Here is a 23,945-nt window from a genome sequence, read left to right as displayed (position 1 = left end):
TGGCATTTTACATATTTGGGTGAAGTGTAGGATACAAATACTTACGACAGAAGAATGCCTTGCAGCACACATCATCGGTGGGAACTGCAACTTTAGTTTCATGAGAATTGCATTCTGGCTCAGGAGCACAGGTCCTGCTTTCACATATACCCTGCAGTATACATAGAGGTAAGCAGTTACATAATGGAATTCTTTTTCGCATAGACAAGGATGCTGCTGAACATGGAACAAATGCTAATGTAAGGTGCATAAAAAATAAATAATACTTTTTGGCCTAGCACATAGCATACCTCCCAACTTTCTGAGATAAGAACGAGGAACACCTTAAGACATGCCCCAGCCACACCTCCAGTGGGACAGTTGGGAGCTATGAACACAGGTATGTTCTAAGTTGGATTGGTACTATATGTCCCCATGTTTATCTCAGTATTCCACACATCACTTCAGGTATGCTTTAGGTCTACCACAAGCAGTGGATGATAGTTAACAAAGGTCAGTCTGGGATCTCCTTTGCTATTTGACCAGTGATTACTATGCAGACATTAGCTAAGTTGGCCAAGAGTCCATGGTCTTCTCTGTGAAAGGGAAGGGCTTGAGTGTTGAGTGCAGGGGAATACACTAACAACTGATCAAAAGGTCCATTGCAGCCAATCAGTTACTCTCCCAAGTTGATTCTGGAGGGCAGTTTCTACCTGTACATCTAATTGTTGGCCAACGACCGTAAATTATTAGATCGGGGATCCTCATCTAAGGTCTATGTAGAATTTTAGAAACACTTAAATACATTAATTTTAAGAAAATAGAAACATTTAAAAACCTTTATAGGCAGTGTCAAAAATGGATGTAATGATGGGGCTTGTTTAGAGATATTGATTAATAGAAGCCCGTGGATGTTGTGATGAAACTAAAATCCATACCTGTGCCATATGTCTTATTACAATGCTGGGTTATTTAGAAGATAGGCCTGAGCTCTGACATACCTGACCCCCATGAAAATACAATTTAAAACAGGACTCCACCAAAAACGTATCAGATACCGAGTGAACAATGCTGGGTTGAATAATCAGATTATCAATAATATACACTAAATAAATATTTCCTAACTGGTTCCAGGATTCCCTTCACTAGTTTACTGAAAACAAGACCATCATGCTGGGCATCAGCAGGCTGGAGGTCTCTGGAGGTGAACAAAAAGTTTTCAGCAAACCTTTTTATGAGGTAGTTTCTGAAATGTGTTGCAAAAGCTTGAAACCTTCATCTAGGTGACATCAGACAATAAGAAGGGTTGCTGAAGTGACTTAGTGGTTGCATGGTTACAGTTGTGTGTATGTCCACCTGCATTGATTGCATTAAGTGCTATCTTTTAAAGCGGAATATAACCCTGCATTTCAACTTTGCTCTAAAACATTATTTACAGTATATTATATGCAACCAGCATTTTTTTTTTACTAGACCAGCATAGGAAGGGTAATGCTGGATACACACCATAAGTTTCCACGTCGAATGCGTCAGTCGATACGCGTCGATTCGATTATTTCCGAGCATTTCCGAACGAATTTCGATGATTTTTAGGTCGATTGCCATGTAAAGTATGGCAAATCGACCTAACGATCCATCGAAGCTTGAATCGGACATGTTGGAAATAATCGAATCGACGCGTATCGACGGACGCATCGAACGCGGAAACGCATGGCGTGTATCCAGCATTACACAGAGCTTTAAAGTTCCTGGAGATTTCTGCAGACGCATCCAAAGCTTACATAGATACATTTTGTTTACATAAATGTATCTAAGTGTTGAACGTGACTCACTCTCTCTGACTGAGAAGGAGCTGGAGGACAGCCAAAGAGTGTGTAACATTTCTCAATAGATACATTTAACTAAATAAAATGTAACAATCTGAACTTCTGCATATCTCTCCACGGAAGTTTAAACCTCTGTGTTTAACCCTTCCAATGCTAGTCTAGTAAAAAAATTTTTTTTTGCATATAATATGTAAAGTTGAAATGCAGGGTTATATTCCGCTTTAATAAGCACAAGCTGATCTGGTCTCGCCAGTAAACGTTTTTGTCAGTGGGTACTGCACAGAACTGCAGTCCCACAACCGCTGTCTCTCTGACCTTTTAACAGCCCTTGGACCAATATGACCTATAAGAGGGATGCAAACATGTGCCTCCCCTCTCCTCTCTGCCAAGACATGATAATTGATTCAACCCAGTAGTGTCCAATCGAAACTGAAATATAAGTGATGGGTAAGTTGGCAGTAGATGTATTTTATTGGTGAAAACTTACAGGAGTTGTTTTTGGAGGTGCTGAAAGAAAGAAAATAAGAAAAAAAAAGTTTTAGAAAGTGTCAGGAATATTTTGCGAGTCTTAAGGTGATATAAGAGACTGCCTAACATATCTATTCAAAGTAAATTCATCCAGCTTACCCTTGTACTACATAGATTTGTTAAAGGGAACCTAAACTGAGAAGGGTATGGATTTTTCCTTTTAAAATAATACCAGTTGCCTGACTCTCCTGCTGATCCTGTGTCTCTAATACTTTTAGACACAGCCACTCAACAAGCATGCAGATCAGGTGCTCTGACTGAAGTCAGACTGGAATAGCTGCATGCAGGGGCGTAGCAATAGGGGGTGCAGAGGTAGCGACCGCATCGGGGCCCTTGGGCCAGAGGGGCCCCGAAGGGCCCTCCCTCAACTACAGTATTGGCTCTCTATTGATCCTGTGCTCATAATAATCACTTCTATAGATACTTTGAATAGTGGTAATCAGTATCAAACTGTTCCCCTCCCCTTCTTGCACCTCTGACACTGTAGTTGACATTGGCAGGTTTTGGTGTGCTGTATCAATTGTTATGTATAGAGTGCTTGGGGGGCCCCAATGTAAAACTTGCATCAGGGCCCACAGCTCCTTAGCTACGCCACTGGCTGCATGCTTGTTTTAGGTGTGTGAATGAGACACTATTGCAGCTAAATACATTTGCAGGAATGACAGGAAACTGGTATTATTTAAAAGGAAACATACATATCCTTCTCAGAAAGGTTCCCTTTAAGATTGCATCATTAGTGGCTACCTTTACTGATTGAAGGTTGGCTATACACTATGCAATGTGATTGTACAATCTTTGCTTTGTTTAAACACAGTTACGTATATGAGGGTGATAATTTGTTCAGGGAGAACTTATAGTACTTAGTGAAAATTACGTAATAAATACATTTGCTGTTTTGTTTTTTGTTTTTTACAATATTAATTTATAAATTATTTAGTCAGTGTTTGTCTATTGTAAAATATTTCCTCTCCCTGAGTTACATTCTGAAATGTATCAGTGATGGTGACATCTTTATTTCTGCCAGATGAACAATACAGAATGTTCGTTACTGAGAGTTCTTTGCACAGAGGGAGATGTTGCCTGCTTGGCAGTTGGAAACTGCAATTATTTCCCACAATGCAAAGGGGGTTCACAGACAGCAAACTGTCAGGGCCAACTGTGAGAGGAGTTTCACCTCAATATCAGCCATACAGACCCCTCTGATGATCTATTCAAGAAAAGGTTAAGATTTCTTGTGGGAAAGAGGGTATCAGCTACTGATTGGGATAAAGTCTGTGTTAAAGTTCCTATTTAAATGTGTTACTTTTACAAGACTTAGTTTTTTTTTCTACCTACTATTTAAATGTGGTAAGACTGGATAAAATTTGTATTGATGATATTGAATAGTGTGTGAGCAGCATAAAACCCAATTTATAGCTGTCCCTTACTTTCTGTTCCACGGCCACAATGGTTCATATTAAAGCCATGGGTACCACAAATTCCCATGCTAATAGACCTAACCTCATTTTATGGAGTTGGGCTTGGTAAACCTAAACTACACTCCTCACCCCCACTGGATTCCACATCTGCCTTTTCTAATTGTTCAGTGTGATCTCAGGTTGATAGCAAGAGCAGCTAAATAATATATTGTCTCTGTTTCATGGGGGCTGCCATCATGCATGTTGAAAACGGAGAAAATTAGCTTACCTTTTCTGCAGTAGTGATGTTACAAAGTAACATCTTTCACCTACTGTAGACATTAAAGAGAAACTCCGACCAAGAATTGAACTTTATCCCAATCAGTAGCTGATACCCCTTTTTACATGAGAAATCCATTCTTTTTCACAAACAGACCATCAGGGGGCGCTGTATGACTGATATTGTGGTGAAACCCCTCCCACAAGAAACTCTGAGGACCGTGGTACTCCTGGCAGTTTCCTGTCTGTGAACCTTGTTGCATTGTGAGAAATAGCTGTTTACAGCTGTCTCCAACTGCCAAAAAGCATGCAGCAGCTACATCACCTGCCAACAGCAAAAATGTCACCATGTAATAAATGTCAGAATGTAAATCAGGGATTAAAAAGATTTTACAACGGGCAAACACTGACTAAATCATTTACACATAATTATTGTAAAAATGAATCACTTACATTATTTTCAATGGAGTTCCTCTTTAAATGGTTATTTCTGCCTCTTAGCTCCCTTGACAGAAATGTGTTTATGCTGTAGGGTGCACATCAAGGTTAACTACTCATGCAGTGGTGTCAATTTTTTCCCCAGACTGGGGATTAAAAAATGTCAGTATTTTCTTATAGGAGCTTTATATATGGAAAAGGTATGTGTGGAGTCCTCTTTGTGAGTAGAGATCACCCATAGCTTTCGTAGCTGAATGTGCATAGCACACTCTTAATTACATATTTTAATTCTAGTTCAAAATGATGTTTGCAGTGCAGGCTTGGTACAGAATGGTTCTATGGGAGATACACTGTAGGCTTTTTATCTAGTAAGAATTGTCGCAGTCAAGGCTCTGTACTCATTTCTCTGTACCGTCAGCAGTCACAATCACTGACGCCACAAAAGACACTTACCGCACCGCATTTCTGGGCAGCATTCGGATGAAGGATCTCCAATTAGCAGTGGTGCGCTGCCATCTGCGCATTCGACAGGTAGACATTCTTCTTGGCATTCTATATGTAAAGAACAGAAATAGGTGTTGGAATATAAAAATATAATAGTTTTAATTTGATTTATTTTATCCTTTAAATTCAAGGCAAGGCATGCATCTTTCCTCAGTCTTGTGTAGGGAGGTGGTGGTAGAGTTTATTTTCTGTAAAAGCTTTTTGATAATACCAGGCCTGAAATCCCTTAACCAGCCACTTCCTATGTCACAGACTTCTATACAGCGTCGTCCACGCCAAGTGACGCATTTGCGTCAGGTGGCATGAGTGCTGGAGTGGCATGTGGCATCTTGCCCCCCCCCCCCCATCCCGCATGGCCACCGCTCCTTCCTACTACCTTATGAGCCAGTTTCCACTTCCTATGTAAATCCCTGGCCTCAACGCCTCAAAAAACTATACTAGCTACCCATACTGGGGCAACTATACCTGGCTTCTACATATACTGAGGGTGGACATTTCCGGGTGCTCTGTGATCATTCCGAATTGGGGGGGGGGGCCTTCTCACAAGTTTGCCTCAGGCAGCAAAAAGTGCAAAAAAGTGCTTCCATAGCTGTAGATTTCAATCTTGTGACCTCTGTCTGTGCTCCACCTACCTACAGTCAGAGCAACATAATAATGCAATCAATGTAACAACAGCATACCCACAAATCCTTTACACCAGGCATGGGCAAACTTGGCCCTCCAGCTGTTAAGGAACTACAAGTCCAACAATGCATTGCAGGAGTCTGACAGCCACAGTCATGAAGACATGACAAATGCATTGTGGGACTTGTAGTTCTGTAACAGCTGGAGGGCCGAGTTTGCCCATGCCTGCTCTACACCAATTCAGTTCTGCTCTTTCTGTTGGCATGAACTAATTTGTAAAATAAACAACAACAAATAAACAAACAAGCAAAACATAATAAATGGTAACACGCTGGCACTTTCCATAGATGGCATATTTAGATTTGATTACTAAAATGCACTTCAAGAGAGCAGCATATAAGGAATATGTCCACGCCCACTTGGAAAAGCAACTTGGATTAATTTACGGTATTGACCAGGGACTAGAGTGCCCAATGATAAGTTTTTAGAGCACTGATGTTCTCTGCAATGAATACATTGCTAATAATAGGCTGATTAATGTCCTGCTCTGTCATTAGGCATTCTGAATTACCAAAAAAAAAGCTGTTGACATGTGATTCAACATGACCAATGTAGGAGGAACAGTATGTGTTTGGCAGAGGAGAGGGGGAGGTTAGAAATAGGGATGAGGTAGGGTAAGTTGGGTGTGGATGGTGGGGAAAGGTATGGGTTAGGACAGTGGTCCTCAAACTATGGCCCGTGGGCCAAATGTGGCCCGCCGAGGCTTTTTCACTCCCCCCCCCCCAAACACAAAATGTATAACTTACAGAAGCAGCTCACTGCACCTTTAAATATCGGCGGCCCGCACATAGAATAGCCGTGCTGGCACCACCCATCCACATACTGTAGAAGCCAGTAAGCAGTCATTAGCTGCCTTCCAATCTAATTTTGCATCAGGTGATACTGCTGTCCAACTGGATGGCAGTTTGTCACCTGGGTATGTTTCACTGTCTGGTGCACAAAGGTGTTCTTCAGGCGACTCATGACTGAATGGCTGCTGCTGGAAGGTCTCCTCTGGGCATGATTGGGGGGAAACAATACCTAGATTCAATGTAATGTTTTACCAAATTTAATTTATGTATGTATCGGCCGCCCCAGCAGTCTGAAGTATATTGAATGAAAATGTTTGGGGACCCCTAGGTTAAGAGATGTCACAGAGGGCCAGCAGTTATTGAAGTTAACCCCTGATATCCTGGGTTCACTGAAACACCACCAAGATGTTTATGCCAAAAACATTCTGGCTCATGTTGCATCTAATCTGGGTCCACTGAAATACCACCAAGAAGTTTATGCCAAAAACATTCAATTGCCAGAACCTGACACTCTCACAAATGAACCATCTGTGCACTTTAACGATTACATTACAATCATGTTGATGTTTTAGGATTAAGAAGGCTGTATGGATATATATAAATGGTTCTAAATTTCAAGTGTATGCTCATGTATCTGACGGTTGGAGGTTTGGGAAAGTCAGTGAGCTTATTTGGCAAACTACCATTGTAACATGTACAGTATCTGGCTGGATAGTGTAATGGTTAAGGGCTCTGCCTCTGACACAGGAGACCAGGGTTCAAATCTCAGCTCTTCCTGTTCAGTAAGCCTGCACTTACTCAGTAATGAGACCTTGGGCTAGACCCATAACACTGCTACTGCCTGTAGAGAGTGCCCTACTGGCTGCAGCTCTGGTGCTTTGAGTCTGCTGGAAGAAAAGCGCAATATAAATAGCTTCAGAGCACCTAGGTAACCCTGAAACCTGCAGTACACTAACATGTATGCAACTTGTCTTTGAAAGTTGTGGAAAGTGGTTCAATTATTTGCTAACTCTTGATACTGACAGTTGGTCAGTAAAATTGCTCATCACAAAGATGGACCAGTAGATAAACTAATCTCAGGAGGCAGGAAGGGAGGAGCCAATTATGACTTCTCATATAAAGCCACCATTTGAGTATTTGGGTGCTAAAGATTTAAGGACACCTGGAGAAAGTGTAAAAGGAACCTAAAACAATGTGCCAGCATGGTTGTATAGACAACGGTTCACCAAACAGCCTTATACATAACTTGATCTTGCAGGAGTTATCTTACCGCATCTGTGGACTGCACAGCAGCGAATGTCAGATGGAGCTTCCACCAGAACTGGAGTTTGACCTTCCTTCTCACAGGTCACAGGTGTACATAACACATTCAAACATGGAGGCTGTATGACAAATATATGGCAAAATATGACAAAGTATGAGTGCATACATAGTAATTAATGATTTGGAGGGCTGGGTGTTAATTGGTGAAGTGGAGGGGCATATATATACTGTATATATATATATATATATATATATATATACACACACCTAAAGGATTATTAGGAACACCTGTTCAATTTCTCAAGAATGCAATTATCTAATCATCCAATCACATGGCAGACAGTTTCTTCAATGCATTTAGAGGTGTGATCCTGGTCAACACTATCTCCTGAACTCCAAACTGAATGCCAGAATGGGAAAGGAAGGTGATTTAAGCAATTTTGAGCATGGCATGGTTGTTGGTGCCAATTGGGCCGGTCTGAGTATTTCACAATTTGCTCAGTTACTGGGATTTTCACGCACAACCATTTCTAGGGTTTACAAATAATGGTGTGAAAAGGGAAAAACATCCAGTATGCGGCAGTCCTGTGGGCGAAAATGCCTTGTTGATGCTAGAGGTCAGAGGAGAATGGGCCGACTGATTTAAGCTGATAGAAGAGCAACTTTGACTGAAATAGCCACTCGTTACAGCCGAGGTATGCAGCTAAGCATTTGTGAAGCCACAGCATGCACAACCTTGAGGCGGATGGGCTACAACAGCAGAAGGCCCCACCGGGTACCACTCATCTCCACTAAAAACAGGAAAAAGAGGCTGCAGTTTGCACAAGCTCACCAAAATTTGACAGTTGAAAAAATGTTGCCTGGTCTGATGAGTCTCGATAGAGTCAGAATTTGGCGTAAACAGAATGAGAACATGGATCCATCATGCCTTGTTACCACTGTGCAGGCTGGTGGTGGTGGTGTAATGGTGTGGGGGATGTTCTCTTGGCACTCTTTAGGCCCCTTAGTGCCAATTGGGCATCGTTTAAATGCCACGGGCTACATCAGCATTGTTTCTGACCATGTCCATCCCTTCATGACCACCATGTACCCATCCTCTGATGGCTACTTCCAGCAGGATAATGCACCATGTCACAAAGCTTGAATCATATCAGATTGGTTTCTTGAACATGACAATGAGTTCACTGTACTAAAATGGCCCCCACAGTCACCAGATCTCAACCCAATAGAGCATCTTTGGGATGTAATGGAACAGGAGCTTCGTGCCCTGGATGTGCATCCCACAAATCTAAATCAACTGCAAGATGCTATCCTTTCAATATGGGCCAACATTTCTAAAGAATTCTTTCAGCACCTTGTTGAATCAATGTCACGTAGAATTAAAGCAGTTCTGAAGGCGAAAGGGGATCAAATACCGTATTAGTATGGTGTTCCTAATAATCCTTTAGGTGAGTATATATATATATATATATATATATATATATATATATATATATATATATATATCCAGTTCAAACTCTTAACCCTAACCTACAAAGCTCTCCACAATCTCTCTCCCCTGTACATCTCCTCACTAGTTTCCAGATATAAACCCAACCTCAATCTAAGATCTGCACACGAGCTTCTTTTATCCTCTTCTACAATCACATCCTCACATTCACGAGTACAAGACTTCTCATGTGCCTCACCCCTCCTCTGGAATGCCCTTTCACAGCACATCCGCCACTCTGCCACCTTTGAAATCTTTAAACGCTCCTTCAAAACCCACCTTTCCCGACAAGCGTATTCTCTAGCTTAGGCTATGCACCTTTCAACCTCACATCTACATTTACTCCTCACTAAATAACCTAATTACGCACTGCCTGTACATATACTGTATACTTCCCCCACCTCTTGTTTCCACCCCATTCCTGTAGATGGTAAGCTCGCAAGGGCAGGGCTCTCACCCTTTTGTGTCATGGAATGTTATTTTAATTGCTTGCACTCTGTTATACATTTATACATTTTAGTCATTATGTTACATCTGCTATTGTAATCACCTGTCCTGTATTTTGTATCAGTGTTCATATTTGATGTATATCATTGTCTGTATCATTATGTATCCCTTGTTTGTTTTCTTACATTGTACAGCACCACGGAATATGTTGGCGCTTTATAAATAAATCAATAATAATAATAATGTGTATTTTTATATAAAGCTGGGTTTTCAAGCAAGATTTTAATTTTGCTAATTATTTTTGAAAATTATGTAGGTACTACTACGCCATTTTTTTCCCCTTATAAGTTAATATTATTAATGATTTTCTTTGTATGTCACTATGCAATACAATTTCTCGAACTTACCAGTAGCCATAAATACAAAGTGAACTTCTTTTTTAAGCCTGAAATATATACTCTATGCTGCCCTGATAAATCCTCACCCTGTATGAGTAATTAGCTGCACGGATGATACAATCCAGGCAGTAGCAGCCACGTCCACACTTCCTGAACCTAATTTCCTTTGTTTCAGGCCTTCTGGTCATGCAATCAAAATTTAAAGGCCAGATTTTTAGCTGCAGAAACCTTATTTTACTCCAAAAGCTAACATATATTAGCACTATGATCACTAAGTTATAAGATGGTCTTTTGGGGACTGTGTGGTGGAGATGAGCTTTAAGGGTGATTTATTTTTTTCAGTACTTGTCCTTTGTATAGATGACTCACCGGAGGAGGAGGTATATATGGAGTGGTGGTTGGCTGTGGGAAAACAGGATGATAAACTGTTATTGGCCATCAAGTAACACACACCAAATCATAAGATAGCATTCAAACGTATTATTTGTTATATTTTAATGTGTTTAGTACTAAAAATGTACATGAGAAGTATACTTTTACAATTTTAACACATGAACTACTACAAATATATCAACTTCACTCAAAATTCTAGTAAACATCTAGACACCTGGTAAAGGTTTGTGAGTAGACGTGTTGGTTTACAGTAAAGAAGCCTCTGATATTACAGAAACGTCCTCAGGCTTGGTTATTTATAACTAGGCCATATCGTTTTTTTGTTTCTTAACCTCCTTGGCGGTATGGACGAGCTCAGCTCGTCCATGACCGCTGGAGGGCGTCCCTCAGGCCCTGCTGGGCCGATTTTAACAATTTTTTTAAAACACGCAGCTAGCACTTTGCTAGCTGCATGTGGGGGCCGTTTGCCGCCGATGCGCCGCTACCCGCCGCGTAAGTGCCCCCCCCCCTTCCGAGACCCCTGCGCAGCCTGGCCAATCAGTGCCAGGCAGCGCTGAGGGGTGGATCGGGACTCACGATGACGTCACAATGACGTCATCACGATTGTCGCCATGACGCCGGGGGAAGCCCTCCAAGAAATCCAGTTTAGAACGGGATTTCCGGATGGGCTAATGCGCCAGAAGCGACTGGCAAGGTGAGTAAGACGCCGCCGGGAGGGGGGAATCATGTAGCTAGCGCTAGGCTAGCTACATGATTTAAAAAAAAAAATCAAAAAATACTGCTGCGCCGCCACCCTGGCGATCTTAATAAAACGCCAGGGTGGTTAACCTAATCAGCCCTGCAGCAAAACAAGAACTTTCTAATACTCACAAAGCTTCCCAGTCACACCAGCAAGTTGAGCACCAAACAGATATCACATTGTTCATTGCTTAAAGGAATACCGGGGTGACGTGTGACATGATGAGATAGACATGTGTATGTACAGTGCCAAGCACACGAATGACCATGCTGTGTTCTTTTTTTCTTTCTCTGCTTGAAAGACTTAAACATCAGGTATGCAATTGACAGTTTCTGTCCAGGTCGGGACTGTGTCACACTATAGCATAACCCTCACCGATAAGGAATAACAGCCATACAACATTTTCCTGGCAGAAAATGGCTTCTGAGAGCAGGAAAGAGATAAAAGGAGTCAATAGTTCATAGATTTGAGCTCTGGCGTACTTCAATGAAAGTGTCATTGAGCAGAGACAATGAAACAGTAAAAACTTAGAAACTAGATTTAAATATAAAATAAAACTGTTCGATATTTAAAAAAATAAAATAAAATAATAATAATTTTTAGGAGAAGGAGGATAGGAACAATTGTTTATCTCATCAGTTTATTTTCACCTCGGATGACCTTTAATATGAATGCATTGGAATAAATTTGGCTTAATCTAAATATTATTAAATATTGGAAATTCAGTGCTGAAGACCTAAGGTAATATTAGTTATTATTACTGGCTTACCGGAAGGGTTATGGGTGGTGAAGGAGTCGTTAAGTCCTCTGAAAGGTAAAAGGTAAACAATCAGCTGTAATAACAGCATAAACAGATTTCAACCTTGAGTGTAAACTTATGAACTGCTGTAGAATTTCCTTAAAATGTAAACAGGAACATTTAAAAAAAAACAAGTAAATTTATTTTACGTTAAACTCCAGCCACAAATATTCAAAAGTGTCTGTCATCTGTATAATTAAAACAAATTTTTTATCCCCTGGCTTGCTGTTTTTTGTATAAAAAACAAAAAAAGCATAGCTCATGTTATCTGGAGAACTGCTCATTTGTGTACAGCGGCAAAGTGACTCAGGACTGATCAAGGTCACACCTCCTGTATGCTTGTAGAGCTGAGCAGAGTGTGATGATGTCACCACATTCCCCCTTCCTGTGCCACTCCTGGTACTAACTTACAGAGGAACTCCAGTGAAAATAATGTAATAAAAAAAAGTGCTTAATTTTTTACAATAATTATGTGTAAATGATTTAGTCAGCGTTTGTCCATTGTAAAATCTTTCCTCTCCCTGATTTACATTCAGACATTTATCACATGGTGACATTTTTACTGCTGGCAGGTGATGTCACTGGAAGGAGATGCTGCTTGCTTTTTTGGCAGTTGGAAACAGCTGTTGTTTCCCACAATGCAACAAGGTTCCCAAAGTGTGATGTCAGTACCTCAGTGCTGTAAGGTGCTGACATCACACCGTGGGAGGGGTCTCACCACAAAATCAACCATTCAGACCCCCTGATGATCCGTTTGAGAAAAGGAATAGATTTCTCATGGCAAAGGGGGTATCCGCTACTGATTGGGATGAAGTTCAATTCTTAGTTATGGTTTCTCTTTAATACTACTTAAAGGAATACTATCGATGTATGCATTTATTTTTAAATGCTGTATGTTGTAGCACACATTAGGGCAAGTACTAGGAGCAATTTGATTCCTCACACAGCTGTTCCTCTCAGCTGTAAAATCCTCCGTCAGTTTTGGCGTCAGAGTTGGATACAAAATGTATCTAATACTGAGCTCCCAGAGGGCTAGACCATGTCTCTGCACAGGGGAGTTGCTATCAACTCCTCAGTTTATAGTTTAATTATCACCTTGCTGAAAGAATCTTGTTGATATGGTGGTAAGGGGTTAAAGATTCTAGCAATGTGTGTTTATTATCTTTGCTTCTCTTTACTGATAAAGATACTAATAATGCTAATTGTAGACAGTGGTCTGCCCCTCTCAGCAGCTGCTTGTAAAGTGGATGCAGCCTGGAGTGAATCACCACAAGCAGGCAGCCAGTCTGAGTGTAAACACAGGCTATTGTTATAGCTTGTTATATTCCAGCAATATTCCAGCTCATTTAGTTACTCTGTTACCACCTCAGATCAGCCTATTTCTCCTCATGACTCCTGCATGCTGTGAGTGACACAGTGAAATATATTTGTGAGCTGTGTGACAGAGTAACCAAGCAGCTCAGAATGACCCAAACTACCATGAGCTGTGTGAGAAATGAATTTTTAAGCAGAGATAGTGAGAGAGAGACCTGGGTGAATAAATAAAGTGCCCCTAGCACTAGTGGTAATGTGTACACTAATATAGAGTATTAAAAAAAAAAGTCGTTTCAATTGATAGTACTCCTTTAATGCAGAACAAAGCTATGCACACATCAGCCATGCACTGCTCCCACCCCTCCTCAAAACCCATGCACTTCCAATCAATGCCCGATCAATATTTGGCTTAGTAATAAACCAAATTACTACCAGATCTCTGGAAGAAAATCACTGCATCCCCCACTAGAAAAAGTATGTTACAGAGAATTCACATGACTATTACCTTTCCGATAAATTGAAGGTAAGAAACACATTTTAATAAATCAGGCCAAGCTGAGGGTTAGGTTGCGGGGGGATGGAAATATGCTGATTTTTGGCATGCTATTAAATTTCTGGACTATTTCGGCACAATTAATTAATAATCAGGAACTGATTTGGATAAGACACAGTTTTAAAATGTCATTGGTACATGAAAAAAATCTAAAATTATGTTCTTAGCACTCAATAGAATAGTCCTCAGGTTCTATAACAGAGTTACTGGATGTGAGTACTTACGGCAAGAGTATGTTGGACAGCAGCTTGTTGTATGATCATAATCTGTGTTAAGACCTCCAGGACAGTATGGAGCTGGTGGGCAGTTGCTGCATTCTGGAGACAAAGAAAAAAAGACATTGGCCTCAATTCACTAAGCTTATCTCCTGTCTTTAGCCTCCTTAGCGGTAATCCCGAGTCAGGCTTGGGATGGAAATCCGCAGCACAGAGAGGTAATCCTGTGCCTGAGTGAGTTTTATACAGGAGCTGCTGCAGATATCTCTGTGGTATGTTTTTTTTTTCTTGTTTTTAGGGTCTAAAAGCTTGTGAAAAGATTGCATGACTTTTACACCCTAAATCTGGAAATAATCATAATGCCAAGGATGTTAGTAACGTTTCTAGAGATATCACCATGGTGATAAGGCATGTAGTATTCAGGAAACATTTTACCTCAGGCAAACCTAAAGTTATTCTGTCTTTAAGTTAAGGTAAGATCTGTAAAGTTAACTCTTCAATCCTTAAAATAACTCCAGAATTCTAAAGTTAAAGACAGGCTGTTAATTAACTGCATTTGAAAATAACTACAGAGGAGGTAAATTAAGGACTGAAGTGATAAGATAACTCTCTCACTGTGAAAACGTATCTCTACACCTTAATAAGGCAAGATCGATGTGCGGTGCTAAGTTTTCTCTTGCCTTATTATCTCCAGCATGATCTTAGTGAATTGAGGCCGTTGTTTTACTCCCAGACTTCAAGAAAAGATGTCTTGCCTCAGCACTGACCAAAAGTTTAACTGTAAGTTTGCTTTATAGTAAAAATATACTGTCTTATGTGTCCTCCCGTGATTAAAAATGATGCAAGGACATTTTTTTATATGTTAATAGATGCTTGAAAGGTCAATTGAAATGTGTGCCTCAAATGATACCTGGTGGTAATCTTTTAATTGAAAACACCAAGTGGGTGTGGAAGTTAGTGGGATACACTCTCTATATCCGCATCCCCTACATGGAATGTCTACACTGCTGCCTGAGTCATTTCTGACAAGTAGTATAGAGTTCAGGGGTGTAACAGCAAATTGTAGCCCCCCCCCCCCCCCCCCCCCCCCAGCAAAACTTTGATGAGAGCCCCTTAATGTTCACAACCCTCTCGCAGATATTGAGATTTCTGGAAAATACAATAATGGAAATGTATCTACCATTGGGGGGGAGGGGGCAAACAAGCAGGACCAATGAGTTCACAGCAGCCCTATGAGCCAAAACCAGTGAGTTTACACTGGCCCTGCCGAAACCACTTGGAACCTGTACTGTTAGTAACAATCTGTTTTGAGCAAACATTATATCGACAGTATATATGAGCACACACCCATCATCATCATCATCTCATTAAAGGGTTAAAAATCAGCTCAGTCAGCACTAAATTGAGATTGGGAGGTAGTCCCAACTCATGTTTGTTTACAGTTCAACTTTAAACTCCATAGAGAAGTCTTAAATGTAAACCTGAGCTGAAAATAAACATATGAGAGAATTAATGGAATGCGTAATACTGATGGTGGATAGAACATTAGCAGCAAAGAACAGAGCCTCATATTTCATGTTCAGTTTTAGAACTTTATTTTTATGACTGCATTGTAAAGATGCTCTCCTCTAGATCCTCTAGATTGTAAGCCTTCGGCAGGGTCCTCCTCCCATATGTCTCCTACCTGTTTACGCATCTCCATTACCACACACCCATCCTATGGATCTAAGCGAACACTTGAGTGAACTCGACTTGCCTAATCTCCATGCTCCCATCCAGTGACTGACTAAGCATTACCTTGTACTCATACTGTGCTGCGTGATCTGGTCTTTCTTGTATTCCTGTATTGTCTTATGTCACCCCTAAATATTGTCTGTAACCTTAATGTACAGCGCTGCGTAATATGTTGGCGCTTTATAAATACAATAAATAAATAAAATAATTAATAGAAAGTCTAATGTAAAATCTGCTTCTAGCTGCTGCAAAAAAAGACACAAGTAATGTCCCTTTGAACATTTTAAAACTAAAACCTTATCAGCATTGTTTCCTCAGCTAGATAACAGGTTTTTGCCTTCTATTTACTTTTCAGGACATCAGGCTAAATTTGACTTTCTGTTTGACTGTCTCATTTGCAAGGATAACAGCTCTATTTTTTTTAACACTTGCTGTAGAGGACAACAGAATAAGGAATCAGCATAAATCTATGACAGTAGTCCGTAAAAGTAAAGGTCCTTTAAGGTCCGTACACAGCTTTAAGGTCCGTACACACGCCGGACTTTAGGCAACGACGGGTCCGTCGTTGCCTCCCGCTGGGTGGGCGTGCCAGCGACAGTCCGGCGTGTGTACGCTCTGTCGTCAGACTGATACGGCTGTTTCTGAGCGATCCGCCCGGCGGATCGCTCAGAAACAGCCGTATCAGTCTGACGACAGAGCGTACACACGCCGGACTGTCGCTGGCACGCCCACCCAGCGGGAGGCAACGACGGACCCGTCGTTGCCTAAAGTCCGGCGTGTGTACGGACCTTAAAGCTGTTTTCAGTTCATCAATTAAGGAAACATTTGACTTCTTTTATTTTAGACACAGAGAGGCCCTTATCCAATTAACTTTTCTCCAGAGTTTACTCCCACGAGATAATGTTTTGTCTTATCTACAAAACAACTTTTCACTCAGCAATAGAAGGATTTCTAAAATAAAAGGTAAACAAAAAAAGCAATATAAAACTTATGTTTAGTTATTGCTGGTTTGTTGGGAGCTTTCAGGGTATTTTATTGGTAAGGTTTGAAAATATCTCCCTAAAATTCAGAAGAAAAGGTGATAGGATAAAGGCCATTGTATGTTCTGATTATTTCTCCAGATAATTACCTTCTTTATTCAAGCATTTGTCATATTTTTTGAAGGGTGTAAATCCCTTTGTTGTAATAGCACCACACTCCTCACCTATAGGTTGGAGGGATGGGGGGGGGGGGGCTTCCTGTTAATGCAGTGAACCGACAGTTAGGGCCCATTCACACTTAAGTGGAAATCGTGCAATTCCCGCTAGTCGCAACATGCTAGCATTTTTTTTTAAACGATTGTGCTATTGTAGCCTATGGCAGTGTTCTCACTGCTGCAATCGTGGGTGTTTAGCAATTATCGCTAATTGCAAACGCGTTACCTGCAGTGTTTTGCAGTCGATTCTGAAGCAATCACAATTAGCATGTATAGAACCGCTAATTGCGATCGCTCCAAAAACGCAAATTTGTCCAGTGATTTTTCTGCATTAAATCACCCGCGGAAAACTCAAACGAAAAATCGCGAGCGTTTATAGGTGTGAATGGGCCCTTACTGGCATTTTGCAGTCATGTGACAAGCAATGCTTGGAAACGAGATTAGCCTAACAGATGCAAGTTAAATTACATTGAAATAATGGCTTTTGTTGAAGATGAAAGTAAACATTTGTTACTTTCTTGACAACTAATTTTTTAATGTTATAAACTAGAAAACCAATCCAGCATTGTGGTAACATCGATGTCTACAAGGACACTTACGGCACTCTTGTTTGCTGCAGCAAATGTCTGTGCTTGGAGCAGGTACGAGGCTTTCTCCAGTGCGAGTGCACTCAGGGGCTGGTTCACATGTAACGCCAAAGCACTCATCCTGGAAAGACACAAGTAGCAAATTTCAGTTATTGTTGGACATGATAGTAAGTCATGGTTGGTTAAGCATTTAACACAGGCCTAGAAGGAAAATAGTCTTGTGAACAGACTTGTTCCTAGCAGCACCATAACATCAGTTTTTATTTAGTCCTATAGAGCATTAGTAACTTCCGGATCACAAGTGACTTCCATATTTTCAAGAGAGCATTTCCCAGATACTTGGACAATTCACTGATACTCCTTGGTAAGTCAAAAAGGGGAGAATCTCCTATCAGTACATGTTCTGGTTGGTCATGAACCCTACAGGAATCCTAAAGTGAAAGGTGTAAAGAGGGTGCCATCAGCACCTTTCTTTTAACAATGTTGCGTTCCTATAAGCTCTGCTAATCTTCTGACACTTACTGTATTTTGGGGATTATAAGACTCACTTTTTCTCCCCCAAAAGTGGGGGAAAAAGTCACTGCATCTTATAGTCCAAATGTAGGGAGTTCCTGACTTGTGAACACCTGCCAATATGTGCCTCCAACCCGCCACAATGTCGAGGACTCCCTGTACTCTGCCCATGCACAGGAGGACGTGAGGACAAATGGAGGACACAGGGGGAGACAAAGGGGCATAGAGGAGAACACAAGGGGGGCACAAAGGGGCATAGAGGAGGACAGAGGCGGACACATGGGGGACACAGGAGGACACAAGGGGACAGAGGAGGACACAAGAGGTACAAGGGGGCATGAGGTACAAAGGGGGCATCTCCCTCAGCAACCAATGAAAGTTGGACTTTGTTCTCACATAATGCAAAATCAGTAGATGAAGCTTGTTGTAATATTACATTGCAAAATAAGGTGCTATACTGTACTGTGCCTAATAGAAAAGCAGCTCCAGTCAGATACAGTCAACACCACTGAGGGTAGGGAAATCAGACCTTACTATCTCCAACACTGTGCGCAGCTGAGCCTGGAGGGAACATACATGCTCCATGTCATAGTTTAATATATGAATTTGGGACCCTAGTTCTGCAAGGCAAGAGTGCTAGCCTCTATGTCGTGGTGCTACCCACCACCTTGGTTGGATGCATTACAGTATCCAGAAGAGTTTTCTTTTCCTGTGTTAGCCCTTTGCTTGAAAAAACAAAGTAGGTTGCCAGCCCTGGGATCTATAAATTATATTTAATCTGGTTGTAGCTTCTTCGGCACATTTGTTCTTAAAGTGACACTGAAGCGAATAAAAACGTATGATATAATGATTTGTATTTGTAGTATGGATAATTAAAAGAACATTAGTAGCAAAGAAAAGAGTCTCATATTTTATTTTCAGTTATATAGCTTTTTATTTGCAGTTTACAAACTACACTCTGTATTTTTAAACTATGAAATAGAGCTGAGCTAATGACCCTTTGAACTTTTCTGCAGAAACAGTAAGAGACAGGTTGAGTTAAGTGCTTCAGAAAACAGCACTGCACCCGACCCAGCTTGGTCAGAGAGCTCAGAGAAGTTTTTTTGCATAGATATGAAACAATATGAGACTCATATCTGTGCTACTAATTTTTTATTTCTTAGCTGTACTACACATACAAATCATTATATCATAAGTTTATTTTCACTGCAGATTCCCTTTGAAACTGGAGTAAAGTTTTCCAACTAATTGAACAAATAGGCCAGAATAAGAGATTGTTAAATCTTTTCCAGTTTATCGTGTTTGAAGGGCAACACCATTTCAAATGTTACCCTTACTTACACAACAACCCAACAACACTTCATGACGTTCCTCCTTAACTGGAAATGTATAAACAACAGGCAAACAGACAGTCCTAAGATTTCTTTACAGAAGCAAAATCAGAAATGGATAATGGCTCAATTATCAGTGGGCAAAATGGGAGAATTTAGCATGTTTATGATAAAAATACTCTTGTCCTTTAAAAGTACTGAAGAAAGAATTGCAAAACTTACCCGTGGAGTTGTTGTTGGTGGAGGAATTGTTGGCGGTGGTGGTGTTACTGTAAAAAAATAAGGAAAGGAAGGAAGTATAAAGAAATGGGAAAAAATAAAAATGATAATAATAATAATAATGGGCCTTAATAATGTAGACCATCAAAGAAGGATTTGTAGGACTGAAAAAGTATTGCAAGTCTACTTGATGGGACCCTTGCAGCATCTTTAAATTTCAGCTCTTTCAGATTTGGAAGCAGTAAAAGTTTTAAAAAAAAAAGTTTAATTTAGCCCAATGCATTATAAAGTCCTAGGACTAACCAGGTGCCAGATGTCCGATAAAAGTCCAACCTGTCTATAGGCCCACAGAAACCCATGTGGCTGGCTGCTACCTAGTTTCTGCTTAAGTGTTGAACCTGGTCTTTAGTGTGGTTGGGTCGGGTGGAGAAGGGAGGTGGATGCGCCCCATAGTAGCAATGTTATGCTGCACCAGGCACGTAGGACTAATTCCCGAATTACACCTCCCTCCGAGTTGCAATGATTTAGAGGGGGAATAGTATTGAATGCCGCTGGGAGTTTAGCAGAAGCGGGGTGAGCCGTCGTTCGGCTCACCATGCACCCAATTCACCGACAGCGTACAAATACGTTCACGGTGGATGGTATTCTGTAATAGGCAATCCATTCAAATTTAGGGATCCTACTTAAAGTTAGTTGATTTCTTTAAATGGGAAGTGGCATTGTTCACCTGCTAATAAGACTACATATTGTATAGAGTGGGACTTAACTGGGCCCTAGTTTTGCATATTTATAACTATGTTTTAATGAGGACCATTGTTTTCTAAGCTTTTTTCAGATTAGTTCATAATCATTTCCCTAGAAAGCTCCAAAGTGGTCAATTTGCAAGTAGAGGTTTGTGTTCTGCACAGTGACTTCCTGTTAATACCATAGGCAAGTAGCCTATTCAATGTCATTATAAATTATATCTTGAGATGTAAAGTGAGATTCCACTCTTATTAAAATTTCCTTTAAACAGGCATGCAAAAATGTGTTTGCAATTTAGGGTTAGTACAAATTAGTGTTTTGTTTCACCTTCTAGCTATGAATTTTCAAAACCCAAGATGTATTACTTTTCTAGTTTGGAATCTGTACTGTGCATAGCAGTAACACACGGCTCAGGTACTTTCACTTCCTGCATGACTATTTAGCTATACATTGCTTATTTTCCACTCCTGCAGTAATTGAGAGACAGGCAGGAAGCTATGACCCTGCAAGTCTTGACAAAATCTGTTAAAATATGTATAGAGTAGCTAAGCATTTGAATTCAAATATACAAGGTTAACAATTTTAAAATACTTTGTGCTATTAAACAAACACGGTAGTCACATATAGTTGTAGAATGTAGTAGATTATTCAGGATACCCACTTTTACATTCATTATTCTGGTTTAATCGTTAGAAACACTTCCTATATCTATATATGGCAGTGTATTGGTATTTAGCCCCGCCTTCCCAGTGATGTCACAACCTAGGCTATTTAGCTTTGTGGAATTCTCCTCCCAGAGCATACTCACCACATTCGTATAAACGACAACAAGAATCATCTGGATTTTGTTTTTCTAAATATGTTCCTTCATCACCACAGAATGGTTTATCTGGACAAGTCACGCCAGAACATGGCTGTAATTTAAAAATAAACAGAAAAAGTCGATTTTTTACAAAATAATCTGACTAAAGCAAGTGCAAGAGGTGCTGTTGCAATCAGTATATGTAGCAATTTATTTTAATAATGAAAACAAAAAAAAAAGTATGAAAACAGATGTGCAAATAACTGAATATTCAGTCAGCTTGCTTATAGCTACTAATGAATATTAGCACCTAGTTTTAAGATAGCAATAAGAATGTATATTTCTCCCTTTATTTGGCTTTACTCATTTTGTCTGAAGTTGTTTTTAGAACTGAGCTTAGGGTTTGTTTGGTATGACAGCTGATACCCTGTTAAATGCCTGCTTGCATGAATATTAGGCCTGATAGCTATATAACATTAACCAGTTCCATACCTAGATTTAACACAAATGTTGTCTGAAATGTGCTAAGAGGTAATAGTGAAACCAGAAAGTTGCAAAAAAAAGCAGCTCAAGAAAGCACCAAGACAGATTATATACAAAAATATGAAAAATCCAGCAACAGGTGAATCATGGGAGGAGCGGTTCAAGACCTGGACAATAACATTGGATCAATTAGTGGTGATTATTACCATAGGATGTTTTATTACTCAAAGATATTTCCTGTGGTAATCACCACTAATTGATCCAATATTATTGTCCAGGTCTTGATCTGCTCCCACCCCCGTGATTCACCTGTTGGCCACAAGCCATGTGGGGGACACAGCAAACATGTGGAAGAAGGTGGTCTGGTCAGATGAGACCAAAACTGAACTTTTTGGCCAAAATGCAAAACGCTATGTGTGGCGGAAAACTAGCACTGCACATCACTCTGAACACACCATCCCCAATGTCAAATATGATGGTGGCAGTATCATGTTCTGGGGGTGCTTCTCTTCAGCAGGGACAGGGAAGCTGGTCAGAGTTGATGGGAAGATGGATGGAGCCAAATACAGGGCAATCTTGGAAGAGAACCTCTTGGAGTCTGCAAAAGACTTGAGACTGGGGCTAGGACAACAACCCTAAACATAAAGCCAGGGCAACAATGGAATGGTTTAAAACAAAACATATCCATGTGTTAGAATGGCCCAGTCAAAGTCCAGATCTAAATCCAATCGAAAATCTGTGGCAAGATCTGAAAACTGCTGTTCACAAACGCTGTCCATCTAATCTGACTTGGCTGGAGCTGTTTTGCAAAGAAGAATGGGCAAGGATTTCAGTCTCTAGATGTGCAAAGCTGGTAAAGACATACCCTAAAAGACTGGCAGCTGTAATTGCAGCAAAAGGTGGTTCTACAAAGTATTGACTCAGGGGGCTGAATAATTACGCACACCCCACTTTGCAGTTATTTATTTGTAAAAAAATGTTTGGAATCATGCATGATTTGTGATCCACTTCTCACGTGTACACCAACTTGTATTGGTCTTTCACGTGGAATTCCAATAACATTGATGCATGTTTGTGGCAGTAATGTGACAAAATGTGGAAAACTTCAAGGGGGCCGAATACTTTTGCAAGCGACTGTGGTTCCACAGTGGGATGTTAAAGTCCCACGTTACAGCAGCCAGTAACGCAGCCTTACTTACAGCACTGTAAAATCAATTGTGCTGTTCAAAGTGCCCACGTTGTGTTACATAGTAACACAGCACATTTAAACAAAGGGCTGCATGCTGTACGTTATACTGGGCTGAGCAGCGTTAGACTGCTTGCACATGCTCAGTAATGTTGGAGGAGGAGGGGAAATGTTGGAGGAGGAGGTCTCCCCTCCTCCTCCGCAGCCAGCCACATGGCTAATTAATATATTCACTGCACTGCAGAGACTCGTGGTAGGACTGTAGTGTTGTCCGGATCATGAACGAATCGTTCATTTGATCCGGATCTTTTTTGTGAGTCGAATCATCCGGATCATCACAATGAAAGATTCGGTTCACAGTGAATGTCTGTCTGGAAGAAACAGGAACATACAAAATGTACAGTGCAGGGAAAGTCCTGTCCTGCTAGTCATTTCACCCAGTCTGCTTTGATAGTAAAATTATTCAAATGATTTGGTTCAAAGATCCGGATCTTTTTAATGATCTGATTCGAATGATCCGAATCCTTAAAAAGATCCGGACTTCCTATCACTAACCTGGAGCGGCTGCTTTGAGAGCTGCATAACGCAGCTCAATCTGACGTCCAACTTCAACACCACCATACGTTGCGTTAGGGGCACGTTTTGCGACCACAACGTCCCCTAAAACGCAACGTCTTGGTGGGAAAGTAGCCCTAACGGTTTGTAAGCTGACTGCAATCACAGTCACTTCAGTAGTATCCCTATGTCCAGGACCGGCATAAGAACCTCCAGCACCCAATGCATAACTCCACCCCTCCTTCTCCTCACCCGTCAGACCTTGATTGTTTGCTCATGACTGGAGCACCCCCTTCCTCTGATTTTTTTTTTTGCAGGTTGAAACCCCAGAGTATCCCTGACCCCCTTTCAAATTAGACCTTGTTTGTAGTTTGCTCAGTGAGTCAGGCTGACATAGAGGTTCTCCCATTTAACCTCAAACCCCCCACTAGATCACACAAGGGATTACATGCCCACATACTCACCAGCCCTACTGTCAGTGGATGACAATGGCCTGGAAAAGATGCTGCCTGTCGGCCCCAGCCGTTTATTTTGCTCAGCATACTGACAGCAGGGGATAA

General features: G+C 40.8%; 1 protein-coding gene across 1 annotated transcript in view; it reads right to left on the bottom strand.

Moving 5' to 3' along the window:
* The window catches only part of LOC137522175 (otogelin-like), a 245,595-nt gene that overhangs the window by 19,070 nt on the left and 202,580 nt on the right, over positions 1-23,945 (bottom strand). Inside the window, exons 97-106 of the mRNA XM_068242207.1 lie at positions 21,168-21,273; positions 19,619-19,665; positions 17,565-17,673; positions 14,046-14,138; positions 11,925-11,962; positions 10,393-10,425; positions 7,697-7,808; positions 4,901-4,999; positions 2,293-2,312; positions 46-151 (exon numbers count right to left, since the gene is read on the bottom strand). Coding sequence (XP_068098308.1) covers positions 46-151; positions 2,293-2,312; positions 4,901-4,999; positions 7,697-7,808; positions 10,393-10,425; positions 11,925-11,962; positions 14,046-14,138; positions 17,565-17,673; positions 19,619-19,665; positions 21,168-21,273 — 763 coding nt within the window. The remainder of the gene's footprint in view (positions 1-45; positions 152-2,292; positions 2,313-4,900; positions 5,000-7,696; positions 7,809-10,392; positions 10,426-11,924; positions 11,963-14,045; positions 14,139-17,564; positions 17,674-19,618; positions 19,666-21,167; positions 21,274-23,945) is intronic.

Source organism: Hyperolius riggenbachi, chromosome 6, assembly GCF_040937935.1.
Source record: "Hyperolius riggenbachi isolate aHypRig1 chromosome 6, aHypRig1.pri, whole genome shotgun sequence".
In the NCBI taxonomy this organism is placed as follows: domain Eukaryota; kingdom Metazoa; phylum Chordata; class Amphibia; order Anura; family Hyperoliidae; genus Hyperolius; species Hyperolius riggenbachi.
Note: the sequence above shows the minus strand (reverse complement) of the source record. Positions and strands in the feature narration are given on the sequence as shown.